The sequence below is a fragment of the Aquila chrysaetos genome, chromosome 22 (genome assembly GCF_900496995.4).
Source record: "Aquila chrysaetos chrysaetos chromosome 22, bAquChr1.4, whole genome shotgun sequence".
Lineage (NCBI taxonomy): Eukaryota > Metazoa > Chordata > Aves > Accipitriformes > Accipitridae > Aquila > Aquila chrysaetos.
In genome coordinates, this window is record NC_044025.1 from 9,122,802 (window position 1) to 9,145,235 (window position 22,434).

Below are 22,434 nucleotides of genomic sequence, written 5' to 3' on the forward strand. Positions count from 1 at the left end.
CATCAAAATGTTTCTTATCTGCTGTGTACCCAATGCATTAACATTTATGAAAGGGAAATAATTAGATAATGTATTCATTTGCTTTTTCATATAACAAAAAAACCCAACACTCATCTTTAAAGGAAGGTGTATCCTGTTCCACTTGGCAAACAAGCACATTGCATATAATTTAAAGGCTAATGTTCACATATTTTACACTAACTACATAATACTATACATAGCAATGCATGTATTCAACACCAAAAATAATTTTGGGGAAAGGTTTAGGAATGGCATGGAAAATCCTGAGAAACTTTTCAACAGTACTTTCACTTGGTACAGTTTGGTCCTTTCCAAAAAAACCCACTTAAAAACAGTTATGATCAAACGCAAACAACTTCCAGCAGCTTAATAGATTGCAACGAGTCAGCTGAACCACTGCATGAGACATTGGATCTCAGTCCTTCTCTGTCATAAAATGAATAATAATAGTTTACACAGCAGTAAAATACACCCCCTTGTGAGGACTTGTAAAAGGACTTTCTCTTGTAGAAGAGAACAATGTTTAAAGCAATGGTATTCTACCTCACCCTTGGAGTGGATTCATATAGGCTGCTACAATAACTTGGGTTACGCTGCGCAATGTGTTAAAGCAGTGTTACTTAATCATATGCCCATATAATTTACAAGTTAGTTTACAAGTTCCAGATGAATTAGGTAGTATATGGGCTTAGTAAAAAAAAAAAAAAAGTAATGGAAATCAAAAGGGGCAAGTAAAACTCTCAGTCATCTTTTCAACTTGCTTATCAAGGTGGTTGTCTTCCCACCTTAGTTCAGCTGTAAGACAAAAGAAAACTTCTTCAATACTCAGTCTTACATCAGCCAAGAAAGAAAAACAGTGACAGTTATGTCCTTCTGAAAACATTTTGTTTCCACTTCCATATGAGTAATTTCCCTCCCCTCCCTGACATGTATGCAACAGTAATTGACTGATTGCCTATTTTCTCACAAAATCAAACATAATTCAGCTTGTAAGTAACAGTTCTGGTTACCCTATCCAAATAGGATACCTTTTGTCCCTATCTTTGCCCTTTTATTATTTCATTAAACACAAATTTGAATATAGACATACTCCACTTCAGATTTCAAAAGGACAGTGAACGTCCTAGATATTTCTTTACCTGTAGCAGCATAGACTTCTTCAGCAACAATGAAAAGAATTATTTAATATCTAATCGACAGTCTGCAAAGAACTAATATTAAACAAAAATACTCAGTGAAGAATCTTAAACAGATATGTTAGATATTTTAAAACAAGACTAATATAATAATATGCAGAATCCCCTGTTAAATAAGATTTAGTACTTAAAATTGGAAGTCTAACGTTTCAGCCAAATACCAACTATTATTTGATTATTGCTTTTTCCAGGTACCCTGACATTCAGCACAATTTCTTTTCCCAAAACACAGGTGACCATCAGTAAATAGTAAATATGGTTTTCAGAGGTGCTGCCCAAATACTTCCAGTCCCCATTTTCTGGTGCAAAGAAATAAAGTTGCTGTGCTCATCCCATAAGAAAGTCAAGCTGGATGTGATCTGATAGAGACAACCAAACCTACAAACTGTTAAAAAACTATTGACGAGCTAAAAGGAATTTGAAAGATTTTGTTTACTTGGAAATTTCCAGGAAATTTGTATACTACATTTTCTTGCTGATCCCTTTATATAAGACTTAAAATACTCATCTTTCATAGTTCTAACATTTTTAATTCATATTAAACATATTCCTGCCACATATTTCACTAATACTTACTGTCTTGTTTATTTGCCATAAACATTCCAAAGAGCTTTCTCACAAACAGCGTTCTTAAATAAAGGAGACTGAACAGAAATTAATGGATGAAGATGATGTATTCATAGATAAAATAATTGTTTGTACCTTAATTTAAAAACAAAAAAAGACAGTAGTTGCCTGAGTAAGAACATAAGAGCCAGGCAATGCCAAAAGTAAGTTTGCACACACATCTTTTGTCTTTTAATATGTATTTGTTTAGATAGCATTTAAGTACCTGGTTGCATTTTTCAGTACAGCATCACTCATTTTTCATACTTTAGCCATACAAATTTCTCTATTTCCGAGGAGATATTCTGAAACTCACTCACATACAAAATATTCATAAGATATATTGCATTACTTGAAATATAATTTGTGATCATTTAATCACACTGCAATTTTGTTTTGCCAGCTGGAATGATTGAGACAGAGCAATGGAGTGTTTGGCTTTTGATAAATTAACCATTCTTTCATTTCCATTTATTCCCTTAATACTTTTCAGACAGAAATCTAGAAATCTCTCCCATAGGTGTTCCAAAGTAATGAGAGAACTAGAGCTTAGAATGTAAATTCTTACACAGTCTTGGTTACAAATAGCCCCTTTCATCCTAAAGAGTACCTAAATGTCCATGCATAACGCACAGAGTTCATTAAATTAGACATTCTTGACTGGAACTGAGGGGCTAAGGAAGGAGGACATACATCCTAAGAAAGTGGTTTATATTGCTCGAGGTATAAAGCAACATCAAGTCTTGCAGAACCTGCCATTTTTACATATGAATCTCTGGGTGATTCAGAAGTATCCTAGTGATTCTAAAAAACATCATTATCCTGGCTTGATGCAGTACCTATCACAAGATAAGAGAGGACATGATAGCAGGGAATTAAAGCCAAAAAGAAGCTTCTAAACCTTCATCTCAGATAGAAAAGTCACTAAAACACAACTCTGTTCCAGAGCAGAACTTAACACATTTCAACCCCAACTTAATACCTAAGGCTAGAATTCAGTTTAACTGGGGAGGAAAAAACCCCAAACACACCCACCCCAACAAAAAAAAACCCCAAACAAACAAAAAAACCAACCAAACAAAACCAAAACAAACACCCCCCCTAAACAAACAAAAAACCCCCAAACAAACCACACCACACCACCACAGAAAAGAAAATATCCAAGTCATCAAGACTAATACCCTAACTCTTAGCAAAAGTACCAAGGGAGCTTCAGTTGCCTGTTTTACATTTCAAATCAAAACCAGTACCTCCAGGAACACCCCAAGGGCTACTCCCAGTCCCTATTCTGGAACAGCTTCCTTGAAGGAATGATTTTCTTCATTTTTGGACAATTAGTTTAAAAATACAGAGAGACAAAAGTGAGTTTAGTCCTAGAGTAGATCTTCAGGTTCAAAGAGAGCCATTCAAAGGATGAAACCTCAAACCAAGGCTACATAACATACTGGTATTAGCAATGATTGGCCCTTACAACAAATCCTGGAACTGTTTCTTCTGCTATGCAAAGTAAAAGAAGTAACTCAGTAATTGGAACTGGCACAACTGCAGGGGTCTCCACACTGACAGCTGTGGCACCAATAAGCTTCAAGGGCATTTCTACTGGTGCTAGGACAGCTTGAAGAGATTATGCCACGGGAGCAAGGGTATCTGCGAAGGATAGTCACAGTTAAAATCTGCACTATGAAAATTACAAGTTGCATGGCAAGGCCTCACTTTGGAAAGCCTTATTCAATCAGAACAGAGTATCCATAAAGGGAATTGTTTTGTAACTGTTCCTGTGAGCAAACTCTTCTACGTGAGCCATTACTCAGCATAGGATGCTGATTTAGCACTGAGTCAGGGAAAGACTGTTACTGACTTAATTAGTAAATCACTTGAGTACTCTGTAGGGATCTCCTACTCAAATTCAGGTAAGGCCCAGTCCTGCTTGCCATGTCAGGATCATATTTCAATCAGTAACTGACACATACTGTGCACATACTGCAAAACATATACATAAGGAATGAAAAAAACTTACACTCAGAAAGTTTTCTCTTCGATCTACAATTGAAGGGGTAAAGATTTAGAGAATACAAAACAGGTATCTATTAACTAATTACTGGTAGAATGTCAAAGGAGGTGGTATCATCACAGATCATTAAGGAGGAAAGGAGCTAGAATCTAACAACCACAGGGGAGATCTTTAAAAGATTGACAGTGTAAATTCTTAAATTAACATGGGAGACAAAACTAAACAACCTCTCTGCTAAATTAAGCTTTCAGAAACCCTACGGACTCTGCAAGCCATGACTGTGTTTTAGAGCAGTAAGTTATACCTAAAGGAATCTGAAGAACTGCAGCAGAATTTCACAACTAAATGTCTACATAAGACACACTAAATGTCTGGCAAGACACAGTTGCTTTTCCATCCCCTATTAAACCCAGGGAGCTTGATCAGAAATATTTAGACACTTTGAGAACAAGCATGACTTTCCTATAAATTCATCATCTTGAAACTGAAATATAAGTTTTTACTTGCAAAAATCCATGATTATGAATGGACATGTGATCAAGGTGCAAAAGCAGCATCCAGATATGGTAGAAAGGAGCATATACAAATATTCATGACAAGTCAGAAAAATTAAAATGTGTACATTACAGTTAAGTCACAAAATTAGAACTAACTGACCATATCCAAACATACAAAGACTTGCATTCCCACAGGAAAGAACAACACTGTATAGACTACTTGAAGCAAACTGTTTCCTTCACATTAGATTTTTTTTTTTTATACAACCTTGTATTTATGTTAAAACACTGTGAGACTCTGGCTAAAAGATCACTTAAAACTTGACTAATACTATATCCTGTTTTGTTCACCACAAATCATAGACAGGGAGATCTTTAAACAGGCAGAAAGAAAGAAAAAAAATTAACATCTGAAGGAAACCAGTTTTCAGTTTCCCTAGATCTTAAGTTCAGTAACACAGTCCCCAAGTGTGTTGCTCTTGGCACTAACAGAGTCATCCAAAGAGAATACACTAGCTACAGTTCTGCTTTTTGCAAAACACGGAAGATCGAAAACACGTTCTTTTAGAACAGGAAAATTAAGCTTTCCTAAAACCATCAAGGAAAATTAATCAGAAATTGTTGAGGAAGAACACTTCTATAAGTAATACTCAAGTCTGTTTAAAGAATGTGTATAAGTAATTTTATTCCTGAATAGAGTCAGAAATTGTATTATGTTTCACATAAGCCCTGAAAACATAAATATTGTTTTAGCTACAAAATTATTCATAGAGCCTAAGGCCTTTATGCTTTCAAAAATACTTAGCCTTAGCACTCACAATTAAGACAAAATGAAGCTAGATGCCTCAACAGATTGGTCACTTACTGCCCAAACAGATACTTGTTAACATCTGTAGAACCTTCCCTACCTCTTGATAATATAGCAGTACAGGTGATAATCACAATTTCATGTTTAAAATGTGAAACTAGAGTACCTGTATAGTCAAAAGGACAGATGGTCTTCTGAGATCACTTCAGAGCTAGCTTAGCATCCCTTTCTGAGCCACTGTCCTGAGAGTGATTCCTTTCTTTACTAACACAGCTCCTAAACTGGCCGTTTAATCGAGGCACTTAAATTAGGTCATGTAAATACCTTACTCTATACCTAAACACCTAAATGAACCTTCTTAATCATTTAGGCCCACATCAACCAATTAGCATCTCCCAGACTGAATCCACCTGGTCTATCAGAGCAGGGGATTGGAAGAAGTTCTTCCCTGTCTGCCATGCTTGATGAAGAGGTGGTCAGATGGGTTGCCAGCCCATCATGAGATTTGTAGCTCCAACAAGAAGGAACGGGAGTATTCCATACCTGACTCAGACACAAGGCAGCTCATGTGCTGACAGAATGGTGATCTAGCCCAACAGCGTCTTGTAGGTACATCGATACATCTATGGCCCTCAGCACTAAGAAGGCTGAATTGTCCTGACAATACTTTTGAAAAGGATACCCTGCAAACTGTGCTTTTTGGTTTCTTGGTCAAATTGAGACTAATTTTGATTTACTGAGTCTCCAAGATGCAATAAAATTGATTGATCTAACTGGGCACTACATAACTATATCATATAAATGAATAAATTCATTTCACAACAACAACTTTTAATACTGATAATAAGTAACTGTGGAAGGGAGCTAGCGTTATATGTGTGGGAAAAGGACTTATCTACAAAGAATTAGTTATAATCAGTAAGTTAATAATTTAATAACAATGATCACAGTTTGAGACACACTACGGACCTAGATTTTAGTGCATGATGAATTTATTTTTTCTATTTATACTAAAATAATGAAAGATCTTTTTATTAAAAGACAGTTATAATGTATGCATGCAAAACTAGAGATAAGGTTTTAGATGCCAAAATATGAAACAATAATAGTATTAGCAATTTTGCATCTTCAAAGTTGTTTTATTTTATCCGAATGGAAAAATATGTGGATACCACCAGTACCTAGATGCACAAATTTCAGAAAATAGCAGAAATCAGTCAGATTACAAGATAAGACAGGAATCAGTTTCAGACTCACATTTCTTTAAAATTATAAAATAAGTGAGACATGTCAGCAGTGAGCTAATGCCAGTGCTTCACCGTAAGGACTCACTAATAGTTGCAGGGTTTTTTTAAGCAACCCCAACTATGGTAATTGATTTAAATCAATTCTCCATATGGACATTAGGTAAAGCCCCAATCATTGACTTGATCTGTCGTTCACAAGAAATTTAGCATGTAATTAACTTTTCAAATTTCAGGGTAGACTTCTGGGGCATGTGTGCATATAGTGAGATTTTACAAATCCTTTAATGATCATTCATAAACCTAACAAAATAAGCTCTACATTCATATGGCTACAAAAATCAGTTACCAAACATTACAGGAATGACTGATTATTTTCTCCTCCCATATCAATTTTCTGTAATAAATCAATAATGAAGTTTCAAAACAGCTTAAACGTAATTAAAAATTGTTTTAAGAGCATTATTTTCCTAACTTGTTATAGAAGCAGTAAGCCTGCAGCATACAATCAAGACCCAATCTTCACTTTTTCTTTGTTTGCCTACATTCCTCTGCATTGCTTACATCCATTGGCTTTCATTGGTTACACTTTTTCTTTTTCAATAGGAAAGCTTTGAAAATTTCACAACAATAGCAGATCATGCCTTGCAAACACTGAAAAATGTTAAAATGGATTTCTCAACAGCATAAAACTGTGGTCCCTAAACCCTGACTTGTGGAGGTTTTTGTGAGACCCTGAGACCTTCCTCAGGGTCACAGGAAATTGTTGTCACTATAGCAGTCACAGGAAGCTATGGCCACTATGATTCACTATGATGCCGGGAAAGAAGTATGATGTTTCCTGTAGTACACTATTTCTCGGTGGTGTTGCTGAAAAGCCAGCAAAGACTAGAGCTATTGGATGTATATAAACCACTTTATTAAATCCCTTTAATGTGTGGACTCACAAAGTCTCAGCAAGGTTGTTAGAACTTCAAATTGTAAACCTCTAATCTAAAATCCTTACGCCCCAGTCTAGATATTAGGAAAAATATCTATTATCCTACCAAGACAATATAAACAGTCGCTATAAATCCACACACTCGTTTAGAGCTTTCATAAGCCTACACTAAGACAGATCAGTTGCAGCATGAACAGGCATAGTGAATTTACACATATGCAGCTAGCTTGGATACCAGTAACACCACAAATTCCAGCTACTAGGCAATTACCAGGGTGCAGCCCATTCTGGAGACTGCTATCACAGTTTCACTGTTACTGGTAACTAAATTAGCTTCAAGGAAGCTGGGTATTTGTAAATATGCTGCAATTATGCACTTTGGCTTCACCGCAACCCTGATTATACTCTTTATATGTATATTGTTCCATTACAACCTTGCATTTTCTGTTGGCTCTTTCACAGTAGTGCACTTTTACAGAACTTCATGCCCAGAGAATGATGTTACCACTATACATCATCTTAAACTATATACACCCTAACCCAATGCACTTATTAACTGAAACACACATACATGCTGTGACTGTTCACAGACTTCAAGATTTTTCTATTCGTAGTTAGGTCAGTGCAATAATACATTTTGGTCATGACAGAACAAATCAGTATCACTAATACTGAGCAGCACAGGCCTTTAAACAGTCAAGTCTGCCAGACCCGATCCTTATCACGTCCCAGCTTACGCATGCAGAAACAATTCTTTCACCCGTGTATACCCATGCATACAGATACAATTGTATCTACTTCTTACAGGCATCATGCAACCACATCACATCTGTTCACTCACTGAACCCGAACTTACTACAACTTCTGCAGCTACCCAGCCTGCCAATATGCTGTTAACACATCTTCATAGAGCTTTGCATTTTTCTGCCTTCAAATTCATCATTTTATTCCCTCCAATTGTACCGGTTTCTCTCCCGAATTCTTAGTTTCTTCTTTCTACTTCTGTCCTTTCTGCCACTTGCTGAACACACGGAGACTCGTTTTAATCTACAGAAAGTGTGTTAGTGCAATTTGTTTCACTAACTCCATTAATTTTATTTTGGCAGTTTCTAAAGGTTCCAGGATAGAAACAAGGCCCCAACCCCCAACTATGCCAATCACTATGCAAACCAGCCACAAAAAGACAAACCCTATCCTAAAGAGATTACAGGCTAGATTTAAAATAAACAGAAATTAAATGGTGATCAAAGGAATTTGGGATGGAAAAAAAAAAATATAGCACGTGCTTTTTTGTTAAACTTACAAGTTTCATCCTGCATCTACATGCCTATTGTTACTATACTTTCTTTTAAGGGTTACCTATGGTATCATATTCCTGTTGGCCATTACAGTGGTATATAAATGTCCTTATTTACCTCTTTTAAAAAGCACATATAGCACTTTCAACATGCAAATGATACTGAGAAAGAGCTGTTTACATTCTATTTTAAGACCCCCTAGTAGTTTAAACTGCTTGGGTCAAGCACGTAATCTCCTCTGTTATTGCAATGAAACAATTCAGAGTGTTAACAAGCCATACACCCAGATTTGTTTCCTATGCTTAGCATAAGGATTGCTAGGGATTCCAGTAGATGTAAAAGATGACAGTTAGCATTTTAATGGTAACTGTCTGCCCTAAGCAACACCTGCTGAAAAGCAAGGTGGATTTCAGTAAGCATTAACCTCCTCGAAGTTTTGCAAGAGGAAATCTTCCATTTTATGCCCATCCTCTACATAAGTCTGAACTTAACATAACAAAAAGCCTGCTGGGCTGAGCTATTGGATCTTAATGTCCCATCAGCTCAAGGGCTCAGGGTCTCTTTGTATTAGTTGGTAATTTCTTGTAGGCTTGGAATTTACTGCCATCCTTCTATGCCATGGCACAGCAGCACCAGGGAAATGAACTGTGGTTAACTGAACTGACCGGGTAGCACAATTAAAATCACCAGCCATACAAAGTATCTACACTGAGCCATGCTGTTTTATAGTAAGGACCATGACAGTTCTGACCTCCCCTGGGTGAAAGCTGTCTGGCAACTTTGCTTTTGCAAACTTCTATCTTGAGGGCAAGTGTTTGTAAGCTTTTGCAATATAGTACTACTTCTCCTGAGCAAAAAATAAATAAATAAAAATAATAAAGAAAGAATAGAATATATGACAATACATATTCCTGTACCCTGCCAGCCCTTCTAGCTAATGTGATGCCTTTTCCTCACAATATTAGTCTTGGCACAAACAAACACATTACTACTAGTGCAAGACACTAATAAGGAAAACAGCATTCAAACAGATGATACCACCTCCAACATGCAGAACAGTCCTGTGCATGTAGAACATAGTTTGGTCTACTGTTGAAATACAGCTGGAGTACCTCCAAGCACAGTGAAATTTGTTGTGTAGGAGAGAGCAATGTAAAAACAGTTCTGGTGTTACATATGAGCTATCTTTGCTAATTTATTTCTTTTATTTGTCCTAGAACTCATCTGAATAAGGTAAAAAGTTTCTGGGAATCAAATCTTCGTTTTCTACATGTCATATGTTGTCATAATAGCACAGAACAAAAATAATGAGAGGAAAGAACACCAGAGTCCTCCTTCCACTCCTACAACCATTTGTTTTATACTAGGCTTCTTCAAGATGAGAACTCTTTACAAACCATTTGCAACTTCTGTGAACCTTCCAAGTCACTATTGCATTCTCCTTGGTAGAACATAAAGAAAAACCTGAAATATCAGATCTGAATTAAAACGGAAATCCTTGCACAGGGATAGCTTTGAAATGAAGGTAACTCAGTAGCAACACAAATCTTCTCATTATTCTCCAGAATTCTGGCAAAGAACATATTTAGCCTTAGGGGCACCTAGACAGTTGCCATCTTTCAAAGCATTATGGCCTTAGGATATGGAATACAGATCTTTCACAAATATGGTCTAACAAAATTGTTTCAAAATGATTTAGGAAGTAATATTAATGGCAGGTAGTTTTGGAAAAGCTTACCAAATCTGATTTCTTTTAAGCCACAGATCATACGCTGAATCCATCTGCTGTTTCTCTGTAATACAGACTGACAAAGCTGCAAGTATGGCTGGAAAAAAAATAATTTGTAATTCAGTATCTACTACTCCTTCCCCCAATAAACACATTCTATTCTATCCACCCATACTACCAAACCATTGATTTAACAGATATGGTGGTAAAACATAAAAAAATTTATTATGCAGTTTTATCTTTAGCAAACAGTTTTATCTTTAGTAAATTCTTTTAACTGTATTCTAATGTATTTGTCTCCAGAAATGTCTAGCTGTTCTTCCTGATGTTCCCATATGTTCCTTACACACTTTACACCACCAATAATGCAAAAACGTTCACCATGCAAAGTAAACCACTATCAGATACAAAAGTAAGAGTCTTTATGTCTGTTATGCAAGTCAAACCACTATGATCAGGACAACAGGGTAGGTTAATCATGCCTTTATCACTTAATAAAATCCTATAGCTAGCCGCTTGCAAGATCATGTTTTACTTGCATAGTTATACACTGCTTTTTTGCTGTTACAGAAGACTATTTATTCATGTCCTCATTTATTATTACTAAAAAAAATTCTCTGCATTACTATAGTCCTTTAACCGCATATAACTCACTTTTCCTACAAGAGAAAAATGGTGAGCGTAGTACCAGGCCTTAAATCTGATCAAGGATTTTTTCTCATACCTCTTGCAAAAATTTGGTTAGTTCTTCATGCCCATTGTTTATCAGTTTTTTACCTGACAACCCGGGGTGTAGCTCTGTTTCTATTGCAAGCATATGGTTGGCAGCAACTTTGAAATCTGCCAATAAGTCACTAACATGAAAGAAAGGGAATACTTTATTTTTAAAGAAAATCTTATAGACTTGACTTGTTACTTTTCAGAAAATGTCATGTGTTGCTGAACAATATATCTCTCATAATAGCACTATGAAGAATAAACCCATTCATGCTTTAAGATCACTTTTGTCTTTCTGCTTCCAGTTGCTCCTACTTTTCTTTCTCATCCATCCTTCCTTCTAACAAATCCCTCCTTTCTACAGAGGACTCGGTTTCCCAAAATGTAAAATCATGCATGTAACAGACGAAAAGCTTTCCTTTTTCCTTAATTTTTGTTTAGGAAACACAAAATTGCCTACCTGGGGTGGTGGGGTGGGGTGGTGGGGTGGTGTGGTGGGGGTGGTTGTGGTGGGAAATACCTACACGGTAGCAGCTATTGATTCCACAAGAAGAAAAATCATAGATTCAGAACATCTTAATGGAAAACGTTAACTCTTTTTCTCCCATCACTGCGCTCTTCACCTTTATCCGATGCACCTACTTCACGCTACTCAACCTTTTAAAGCGTTGATTTACTTCACAAAAGACCCCAGGCCCTCTGCCTTCCTCACGTTTTCCCTCTCCTCAGCGACCCGCCCGCCCACCCCCCTGTTCTCCGCTCACCACCCCTCCCCTCAGCAAGGGCCCCGTTCGCCCCCACAGCACAGGGGCAGGTAGCGCCACAGACCGGTAGCACCCCCCACCTGCACACGCGCGGCGGCGAGCGCGGCGCCGTACGAGCCGGGAGGCAGACGGCCTCTCCCCCGCGGGGGTGCCGCTCCAGGGCCGCGCTAACCCGCCCTGAGGGCCGCCCTCTTGCCCTCGCCATCTTCCCTCGCGCCCTCTCCCGACCGCCCGCAGCGCGCATGCCGGCCACCGCGCGGCTCCTGCCTCGCGCCCCCTCCCCCGACCGACGTTTGGCGCCGCCAATTACCAGCCTCCCGCGGGAGCGGCTCCTCCTTCCACCAATGAGATGGCGGAGCAGCCCTAGGGGCCCAACCCCTCTAATCTGTAACGGCCTGTAAAGCACTAAGCCACACCCTTTCTTCCTCTTTCTGACTCTTCATTGAATGAAGTCCCCGCTGGCCAACGAGAAGTTCCCGCTGGGCTTGACGGACTGCTCCGCTCTCCAGTAGAAATAGAAAATCGCACCGTGCCCACCAATAGGCTGCCGGACGCGCGCCTAGGGGGCGGGCTCTCCCTCCCAGGCGGGCGGGGAAGGCCGTGGTTATCGATCCCGCTGCTGGAGGGAGGCGGCGGTGAAGCAGCAGAGAAAATGGCGGCCATGGCTGCGGAGGCGGCAGCGACTGCAGCGGTGCCGGGCGATGGGGGGGCTGGCGAAGCTGAGCCCGAGATGGAGCCTATCCCGGGCAGCGAGGCCGGCGCGGACCCTCTCCCTGCCGTCACCGAGGCCGTGGAGTCGGTGGTGCCTGATGGGGAGGAGGCCGACGGGGGGAAGGTTGCTCCCGGCGAGGCCGAGGAGCCGCCGCCTGTGCAGCTCGCCCGGAGCCCGGCCGGGACTCGGGAGCCGGCAGCCGAGAGGACGGAGAAGCTGCCGCCCTCCAGCCCGGAGGTGGGCTCGCCCCAGGCCGAGCAGCGGGGAGCGCCTAGCCCGGAGTCCGAGGAGGAGCCGCAGCCCTGCCTGCCGCCTGCTGGGCACCCTCAACTTCCCGAGGAGGAGCCGCAGCCCTGCCCGCCGGCTACTGGGGGCTCCGCGGAGCCGGAGCCCGAGCCCGGGGAGGAGCCGTCCCCGCCGGAGGAGGAGGAGCCGGATGCTGCTGATGCCGCCGCTGTCGAGCCCAAGTCCCCGGTGCCCGTGGCTCTGGCCGGAGGGGAGGCGGAGGCTCCGCTGCTGCCGGGCTCCGAGGTGCGGGTCACCCTGGATCACATCATCGAGGACGCCCTGGTGGTCTCGTTCCGGCTGGGAGAGAAGCTTTTTTCTGGGGTCCTCATGGACCTCTCTAAAAGGTGAGATCTCACGGGGGAGCCGTCCCGAGCCCCCCCCCCCCCCCCTCCAACGCAGTGACGGGGGCAGCGAGCTCGCCCGGAGCCGCCTGCCCGCGCCGCCCTGCGCCTCTCCTGCCCTCGGCGGGGGAGGGGGGGGCGGCCCCGGCGGGCTCGCCCCGCGGCGGGGAACGGCCTGGGCAGGGGCCGAGGGGCGCGACGGCAGCAGCCTCCCCTCCCCTCCCCTCCTTCGAACCGGGTGGCCGGAGCCGTGGGTCCGCCGGGGGGCAAGCGGCTCCTGCCCTCGCGTCCTCCCCGGGGAACGGAGGCAGCAGCTCACGGGCGTCCTCCTCCTCGACCCTTCTGGCAGGGAGTGGAGGGAGCGGGGCGGGCAGGGCCCCCCTCCCGCCCGGGACCCAGCCCCGCGCTCCCCGCCCGCCCCCGGCCTCCCCCGCGGGGCGCGGGGTGTGAGCGGCAGCTGGCCGGCCCCCCGTTTTGTAGTGCTGTCCTTAACAAAAGTAGTCCCGAGTGGGAATGAGAAAATGGGGGAACCGGGAGAGGGGTGAGCACATGGGCACATCCTTTTGACTCGGCTGGGATTCACGTCGGGCCTCCAGCATCTGTATCTGCCGGGGAACAAGGACCTGAGCTACAGATGTTGGCATTTATTCCAGTCTTTGTACAAACCTACAGACCCAGGGATCTGTTTTCCTCTTGGTTTGTGTCTTACATTGCTTAGGTAACCTATTTTTCACTACGTACTATTTTTCAGAATAATGGTTTTCAAGCCAGGCTATTACAGTCCTGAAGTACAGTTGTTAGCACTGATTGCTCCTTGTATGCAATGAATGGGGTGAAGTTTAATGGTTCTTAAATGCCCTTTTTTGGGAGGGGACGACGACACTGTTATGTATCACAAAATAACTTAAAGCCTTATCAGATTGTGAGGTTTGGGGTTTGCTTTTTTCTTTGCTTTTCTATAGTAAGGGGTTCTTGGGAGGCCAGAAGTCATCAGTGATACTGTATATCTTATAAGCAAATCTAACTGCTACTTACAGGTGAAAATACCTCTTCATCCTAGCGCTTGTTTTCTAGACATAAGGACTGTGCAAGTACATGAGAGAAAAGTGAAATTTAACCAGGGTTGTTGTTGAAAATAATTGGCATGCAAAAAACGCAGCGCTTTTTTCCCCCCAAATTTCAGCTGCATGTGTGGTCATGTGTCTTTTATCACTCCCTTTTACATTACTAGTAGCTGTTTAATAACTTCCTGTAGTATCAATATTGTCAATGCTTTCTAAAAGGAAAGGTATTAGGGACAAGCACTTTTGTCCTGGGCCTAGCTTTTTGGTTCGTTTTTGAAACAAAAGGCCTTTTCTGAAACCCAAGTTCTGGATAATGTCATGGAAGTAAGTTTTAAATTTGTCAGTTGTTGTGGTTTGGAATGCTAAGTTATCAATTTGTCTTTTAAAGCCAAGTCCTAAAATGTGACCTGTAAACTGTACTCACTTCTGGTGTGAAATATTAAATGTCTCAAAGAGGCCAGAAGGCCTTACAACTTAAGTAGTAATGCTGATTAACATCAATTCTTTTGTAGGTCTGAAGTTATACCAGCAAATTATATTGTTGCCCTGGTTAGCAGAGTGACAAAGCATATGCTTCTGTACTTCTTAGGGTCTATATGTGTAAAGAAGGAAAAAACCAGCTACTCCCTTACTTCTGAGAGATTTCATATCTTACTAAACACACATTGACCACAAACATCCCCTCATTTGCCTGAGGTTTTCTTGTGCACTGAAGACCCTTCTCATGCAGCAGATCTACTGCAGCCCTTTGCAGTAAAGGTCATCTGTAGCAGGCAAACTGTCTGCTTCTTTTGCATTGTGGCTTCAGTGGAAGCATGCATCTCAATTTCCCCTGTTTTTAGGCACAGGCCCTGGGGCAAGTCTTCACAGTAAGAACTGGGGAGAAGTGGTACATGAAGGCTTGTGTGTGCTGTTACTCCCAGATATTCTTATGCAGTGAAACCACTTATTCCTTTCTCTCCGTTCATATGATCTTGGACTTCGTTCAGAAGTGCTTGTTACATGGGAATCCAGAAGGTGAAATTTAAATTCTAAAAGCCAAGCTCTTTGGAGTGCTTGGACAAGAAGAATTGACTTTCTAGACATAAGGTCTATAATATTTGGCTGGTGACAAGTTAATATTTGTAGATGAATAGGAGTCTGTGTTGAAATGTCTCAGAGCAGAAAATGCAGTGGTAAGCAAATGCCAGAAACAGTCCAAGAACTTTCTACCTGTAAGAAATTGAAGCATTATCAGAAAACAGGTGTTATGTGAATGCCCAAGATTTAAATTTTTTCTAGACTCTATGACTTTGGTGGTAAGTGACTGAATGATAGTACTGTTTAGGTATCAGCTTTTTTTTTATATCTGTTTATTTTTGTTTTGTGTAGCAGCACGTGGACTTGTAGAACATTAACATTTTTCATGAAGTTCCTTCTGTATCTGTGGCACTGTGGCAGGCCCTGGCATTCTTATAACAAGTTTTTCCACTGGGCCAAAAAAAAAAAAGTAAGGGTAGGGTTAAATAAAAACCACCTAAATTCCAGCATACATTACATGAAAACACTGGGATTTCTAGTATGGAAGATCGTGGTTACTGAAAGCTGTCTCTACTAGCTCATTCAAGTGCACGGAAATAGTCCTATAAACTTTCCAAATGCAAAGGGGATCAATATCTTAAGACTGCCAGTTCTTATGTAATAAAAGTGAAATTTTGTATTAGAATTTACTCATTCAATAGCTTTGAAAAGTGGCTGATGTGTTCACTGCATGTGCTAATACTCTTTTCATCGTATACTCGGAAGAAAATAATTCCTAGTCCTTCTTGGATCTTAATTTCTGCTTTCCCCTCCAGGGCAATGAAGGTGCTGCTTCTGTACAGTACTAAGAAGAGCAAGTTTTAATGACCTTTTAAAAAACCTGTCCACTGGACTCTTTTTAGCCTTCTCAAGTTGTGTTCTGAGTTACCTGAACTTCAAGGTGAAAGAAAAGCAAAAATGTCCCCATATGTTTCTCGTTTTAAAGGGTTTTTTTGGTTGGCTTTGTATATTTTCTTTTTTCCTAGTTCTGTTTCCATTGTTGAAATGATGCACTGACTTTGGATTTTATTCTTGTGGACTTTGATATGAAGTCAGTGGTGTTTGTGTTAAAGATCTGATTTCCTCTTCCTCTCCTACCCCTTGTAAGTAGGATGTCCATTTAGGAGTTTATAACACAAGAACACAAGCACGTCAGTGTTCAGTGGACTTTATTCCTACATTTATGTGAGGTAAGGAAGTATTTTGTCTGCCTGCAGTAATGGCAGTTCTCGTGTACCTGTCAGCAGCTGCACAGGAAGTTTTGAAAATCAGCAGAAAATAGGAATCTACATGTACTGAGTCCCAAATAAATTTCTTATGCAGTAAGTCATCATTTAAAGAGGGACATATTCCCACTTTTGTTACTCTAAAGGCTCATTGCACAAATTAAAAATGTGATCCTACTGTTAAACTTTATTACTACTGTTGCCATTACCTTTTAAGTGCCTTATTGCATGCTAGGATAAGGTTCTGATGCGAGTTCCTCAGTGTATACCTGATGGAGTCGTGCTGATAGGAGAGACGGGAAATCCAGCCAACCATCAGGCAGGCAGGAGACAGCAATCCTGTCTTATTTTGTCAGAGTGGATAGTGGAATGCTTCATGCACGACTGTAGTTAATTTTCCATGCCATTGTACAAATTGTCATTGAAAACTACTCATTGCGTATGGGGCTTAAATAGGGCTTGTAAGGTTGCCTGTGTCCAGCATTTGACTAATGCTGTGTTTGCTTAGGGTATATGAAATGTTAATGCCACCTGCTGGCTCAGAATTAGTGTAAATCTTGCTCTGCACCTGCAGGAAGTAGACAGTAAGGAAATACCTGATGAGTGTAGCGTTTGTAAATCATAAAATGTAGGATTAAGAAGTCCTGGTTTTAGTTTGCTCCTCTGGAGAGAGGATAATTATTTCTGCAATTTATTTTTTTTTCCTTCCCAAAGATTAAGGGGGGGAAGGGGATTAAGTTTATGTTCTGTTGTTTTGCCAACAGTCAGTACTTGGACTTTCTCTTATTGCTTTATCATTTGACTAAAATTTTCCTTCTGATCATACAGATGTGATGGACACGTGTTCCTATTGTCTTTTTCTCTAAGCTATTTCTCTTCTGACTTGTGTGTGATCACAGTAGTTCTTGAGGGGGAAAGGAAGAGCAAAAAGTTTTGTGACCTAAAAGCCTTAGATTGCCAAAAGATGCCCAATGTATTGCTAGTAGACAGATGTTTAAAATTATATCTTAATTGGGGTTTGGTTGTGGAAGATAAGGAAATATTTCCTGCAGCAAGGTATGTGTGAACTATATGATGAAAATAGACTTTTATAGACAGCTTCAAATTCTTATAATCCTAGTAGCAGTTTTCAGTTACAGTTTGCTTTCTTGGCGACTCTTGAATCCTACGCTTTTCTCAATTTATTCATTGAACTTTCTACTGCAAAAGAAAAAGGATAAATAATGAACTGTTGCATCCATTCTCTAGTTCATGTTGTCTTAATCTTCATAACATCTGTTAGATTTTTAAATCACTTACATTTAGCATTTCTTGAAACGTGCTGTCTATGTATGCTCACGTTTTGTTGGTATAAACTCTGCAGGGTGAATCTAGTGTGTTGTAACCATATACGCCAAGAAAGGTGGGAGGGGAAAAAAGGTACTCCCAAGCTGAGAAATTCAAGATCTGCTGACACAAGAAGGAAACAGCAGAAGTCTTACTTGAAAAAATGTGGCACGTTTCTGCCTGCTCTTAAGTTCTCTTTTACTAATAACTTCATTTAATAAATAGGGACAACATTTGGCCGTCCTTGTCTGGGGAAGGTTTAAGTTCTATAGAAGTACTGATGTGCTGTGATATATATTCTCTACAGTAAAGAAATGTCTGTTACTCAGGGTTGTGTGTGGGTTGTGTTTTGTTTCGTTTTTTTTTAAACTTACACTCGGTTTGCAAGGTGTTCCTACAATTCATCACCTGTTCTCTTCTGTTGTTTCTCAGATGTGTAAAGGAGCTTGGTGAAATTCTAGCATTTAAGGAACAGCCATAACACTTTGATATTTGCTTTTATCCCCAGAACCTTGGAAGCATAAGTGTGATGGGTGTGTGGTGAAGAGAGTTAATCACATAACCTCTGTTAGTCACAAGCAAAGTATATCTTCAATGGCATAGTGTCAAATTTAGCCTCACTTAGAGGACAGGGTTGGATCAGAAGACCTTGTGATATTGCTTTCAAACCTAAATTTTTCTACAATTTTGTAATGTTTCAGCTTCTATATGAAAATAGTTTCTTTTGTGTCTCTATCTGCATCCAAAACTTTATTCAGTGTTATTTGTGGTCACTTATCAAATGCTTTTTGAAAGGCACTTTTTTTTTGTTTCCACTTGGAAAGTGAAAATGGCTAACAAAACTGGACGAGCTTTTAGGATTTTGCTAGTATAGGTATAAAGGCTGTTAAAGCTGCTGGTTGTACTGAAAACTCTTGCCAATCTGCAGCTGATTTTGAGCCAGTAGGAGGAGTGTGACTTCTCCCTTTCTCAAACCAGTAAGCCCTAGTCTTGCTGGTAAATAGGGCATCTGTGGATTGTGCCTCAAACTTTCCTTTCCTAAAGCAGCTGTAATCTACTACTGTTCTTTGTTGGACTGTGACGCAACAGATGAAAAGAGATAAACTGTCCTTTTTTCTTATGGTATGCTTTTCTGTATTCCAACAGCATGGGTTGCCATTGCTTTCTAAGAGTAGCTTGACTTGACTTGGCTTGAAGTGTTGAGAGACAAGGTGGAGGTGAAGTTTTCAGTATGCTTTAAATATATTTTTTTTTTCTTTACACTGTTATGGGACTGATGAATCTTGTCCATCCTGACACTGAATTGGCTTAAACTTCATCCATTAATAAATGGTATCATTCTCTTCCATTTGTCTTGGGTCTGACTGGTATGTGGATGATCTTGAAGTGTATATTCAAGGTATTCTATCATAATCATAAAGTTTTGCAATTGTGTAACACTTCCAAATATATCAGCAAAACATCTACTTTAAAATGCAACTGACACTTGAAACTAATAATGCTAACAGATGTAAAAACGAAAAGATAATTTCAGTTTAAACAGACCTTCAGCTTTATAAGCATGCCAGTAAAATTGTGGTAGTTAGTGGGAACCCTAAGCATTGGGTTCTTTTAAAGTTTGTAAGCAAGCATTGTATCTTTTAAAGTTTACTTTTATATCCTTGATAGAACTCCAAGTTACAGAAAACTGAAGGAAATTCTGTGAATTCACTTGTAAATCCTTTCCAATGAAAAGGTGAGGGGTACCTTCCCACTTCTGTGAGGGGAAAGCAGTGATTAGGGGACCCCCTTGCATACTCTTCAGGCTTATCAACTTAGGGATTCTTCTGTCTCTACAGTGGATAGTTCTTCAAAGCATCAGCAGCCTGACTACATGGACTTCTGTGATTCAGTTTCCTGGAAGTTGAAGTCTCTCAAAGGGCTTCTAACTTCCTTCAGAGGTGTACTGTAAGCTAATACGGCCTTTGGTATATTTGCATATTGTTTGGTATCCATTAGTTGTTTCCACTTGGGTAGTGATTGCAGTAGGAGACCTAGGTGACAGTGGTTAGGAATAATTAAAATCAGCTGCTGCCTTGGATACTTCTAACCAGCTTTTTTGAGATACTCTTTCAAACTCAATTCTATACATACTCTGCTTTTGTTTTTCCTCTGCCTTGAAAGTGTGCCAGAAACAAGAGCTTGGATTTCAGGCAAGTGTACCTGCTTGAAAAACACTAAGTTTAACATTGAATGGTAAAAGTCTCCAAGTTTGTAAGCTTCCTACTAGTTTGCTTAGATGTGGATTGTCACACATTACTTAATTTGAACTATCGTATGTTTAACCAAATTTTTCTTGGTGCTGCAAGTTTGTGATGGTGTGGCAAGATCTATTCCTGATGATGTGTTCTTTCCAGAGAGTCACTTACACTGCAGTCCTTTACCGTGTTTTTAGAGCTCTAAGTGAAATACACATTTTCTAGTCTATTTAGCCCAGCCTGTGTTACCTTGCTCAGGAGGCGAGTAAACCACTGAGTTGATAATTTGGCTTCTGCGTATGCTTTTTTCAGTAAGGTGCCTGCTGCTTAAAGCAATGTGTTCCATATCGCGCTTTATCGCACCAAGTAGATCGTATATTAAAAATAGGTTATTGCATAATCTGTTTTGAATACGGGTTATTTTGAGGGTTCTGAAATACTTGGTGTTCAAATAGCTATGATCTAATTGTATATTACATTGAATATTATAATTTAAACCCTCAGTGTAGATACATGCATGAAATGTATATATATACTTAGCTCTACATTATTTCAGCATATTATTATACTCCCAGCATTCAGAGTCTTTGAACTTTTATGCGTGCAATAAAAATTGCTTCAGTTGTTGCTTGTCTTGGCTTTTGCAAAACACTAAGAGTGATACTGAGTACAAGAGCAATGCATAAAAAGGTAATCAGAGAATACTGTAGTCTGACTTAGTGGTGAAGATGAGTTTTGATCATACTCATTTACAACAGACTTGATCTAACATCACAACTCTGGAAGTTACTGTGCTTTGACTTTAATTCAGTGTGTGTGCAGACAAATATGAAATACTTCTGAACCAGTTCAGTGGGTTCTCTCCTTTGGCTCTTGGCAGAACAAGGTGCTTTTTCATTTTTGTTTCTTTTAATAGAGAAGTAAAACTTAGACATTGGAGGCTAAAGATGAGAGCTTAAGACTTTATGTAGTAACATAAAAACTCTTTGCCCCAGGATGTATTGTTTAGATGTTTATGTACATACAGTTATGAATTTAAATGGGATTTGTTCCTTATGTCATGATTATTTTTTTAAAAATACTCTTTAACTGCACTGTGTTTTGCATACAAATTGAATAGTAATATATATTCATTGTAGTAATTTTGCTAGAGAATTTAGATTTGAAAAAAGTGTTTTTCCTTTGCTTGAAGTACTTAAGTTTACATATCTGTAACACAAATCTATATGGCTTTAAGTGACAGGCTTCTAGGTTTGATACCCAAACTAGCTTTTACATAATGACAAAAGATGCCATGGCTACCTATTAATTAACTTGCAGTTGACAAACTGTGGAAATAAAACCTGACTGTTTTTGTCATAGTTCTGTCTCTGTGTACCCTAGTCAACTGAAAGCTCTTCTCAGTGTAAAGGTTGCTGGACTGCTAGAATTAATCTCATCTACCCCATTAGTCTCTTGTTTAAATATAGTTCCTGATATTCCTGTTGCTATTTATGTCTTTAATGCATATGTATATTGAAGTGATATGTATAGCAGAAATATGATGATAGCAGATCCTACTGATTGCTCTGTTACTTGTAAAACTTCTTGGAGATAAGTTTATTAGGATGACTCTCAACCGTCTTCTCTTTTAGAAGTGCTTTTTCAAAGCAAAAAAGAGCCAGGACACCTATACAGAAGAGGAACCTGGCAACATGGAAAACTGGTTCTAATTTTGAATAAGTATGAAGCACCAGTGGACTGCTTCACAGAACTGCCTTAAATTAGGTTGAAATGCCTATTTCTTACTTTGGTTTTCCTAACACTTCAATTTTAGATCCCACATCGATGAACCCTTCTATTCCTTCAAGCGATAGTCTGAGGTAGAACTATAGTATGTTATGCATGAGTGGGCTGTACAATGAACAGCTGGAACTTGGGCACAAATGGGTTGGGTTTTTTTCTTTTTAAGCAAACAGTAATTGGAGTATGTCTTTCCAAGAGTAGCCTTTTCTGGAGGAAAGTAATATTATAGTAGGGACAGGTGATACTTGGGATCAATATAAGAAAAAAATGTAGTTTGTTGTTAGAATAAAGACAAGGCACTTCCTTATAGTACTTAAACATGCAACATGTGACAAACGAAATATGTAGGTAGTCTCACTGATGTAGCATAACTGAAATGTGGGTGGGGTTTTTTTGTTTTGTTTTGGGTTTTTTTTTTTTTTTTTTTAGAGGTGATCTTCTACTGCCCAGTCATTGACTGACGTGTGGATCAGTAAATGTTGTGATACAACTGAGTTGTGCTGCTTGGAATTTTTAACCTTTTTTTATACGGTAGCCTTTTAGTCCTTCTTCATCTCTGTAGCAG

At 39.9% G+C, this 22,434-nt stretch overlaps 2 protein-coding genes across 14 annotated transcripts in view; one reads left to right on the forward strand and one right to left on the reverse strand.

The window, feature by feature from the left end:
* The window catches only part of FABP6 (fatty acid binding protein 6), a 69,857-nt gene extending 57,398 nt beyond the window's left edge, over positions 1-12,459 (reverse strand). For 2 of the 8 annotated variants that reach the window (XR_005931144.1, XM_041119378.1), the window contains exons 1-2: positions 12,248-12,459; positions 10,360-10,447 (exon numbers count right to left, since the gene is read on the reverse strand). Coding sequence is in view for 4 of the 8 variants with exons in the window: in XM_041119378.1 (XP_040975312.1) it covers positions 10,360-10,447; positions 12,248-12,274 (115 nt within the window). In the remaining 4 variants the exon portion in view is untranslated. Of the gene's footprint in view, positions 1-3,073; positions 3,090-10,359; positions 10,448-11,911; positions 12,090-12,141 lie in introns of those variants that run through there. The other 6 variants (XM_029997612.2, XM_029997607.1, XM_029997606.2 and 3 more) reach the window with 6 other exon arrangements.
* A 24-nt stretch (positions 12,460-12,483) lies between these two features.
* The window catches only part of PWWP2A (PWWP domain containing 2A), a 43,161-nt gene continuing 33,210 nt past the window's right edge, over positions 12,484-22,434 (forward strand). For all 6 annotated transcript variants that reach the window (XR_003921005.2, XR_003921006.2, XR_003921004.2 and 3 more), the window contains exon 1: positions 12,484-13,175. Coding sequence is in view for 3 of the 6 variants with exons in the window: in XM_029997601.2 (XP_029853461.1) it covers positions 12,484-13,175 (692 nt within the window). In the remaining 3 variants the exon portion in view is untranslated. The remainder of the gene's footprint in view (positions 13,176-22,434) is intronic.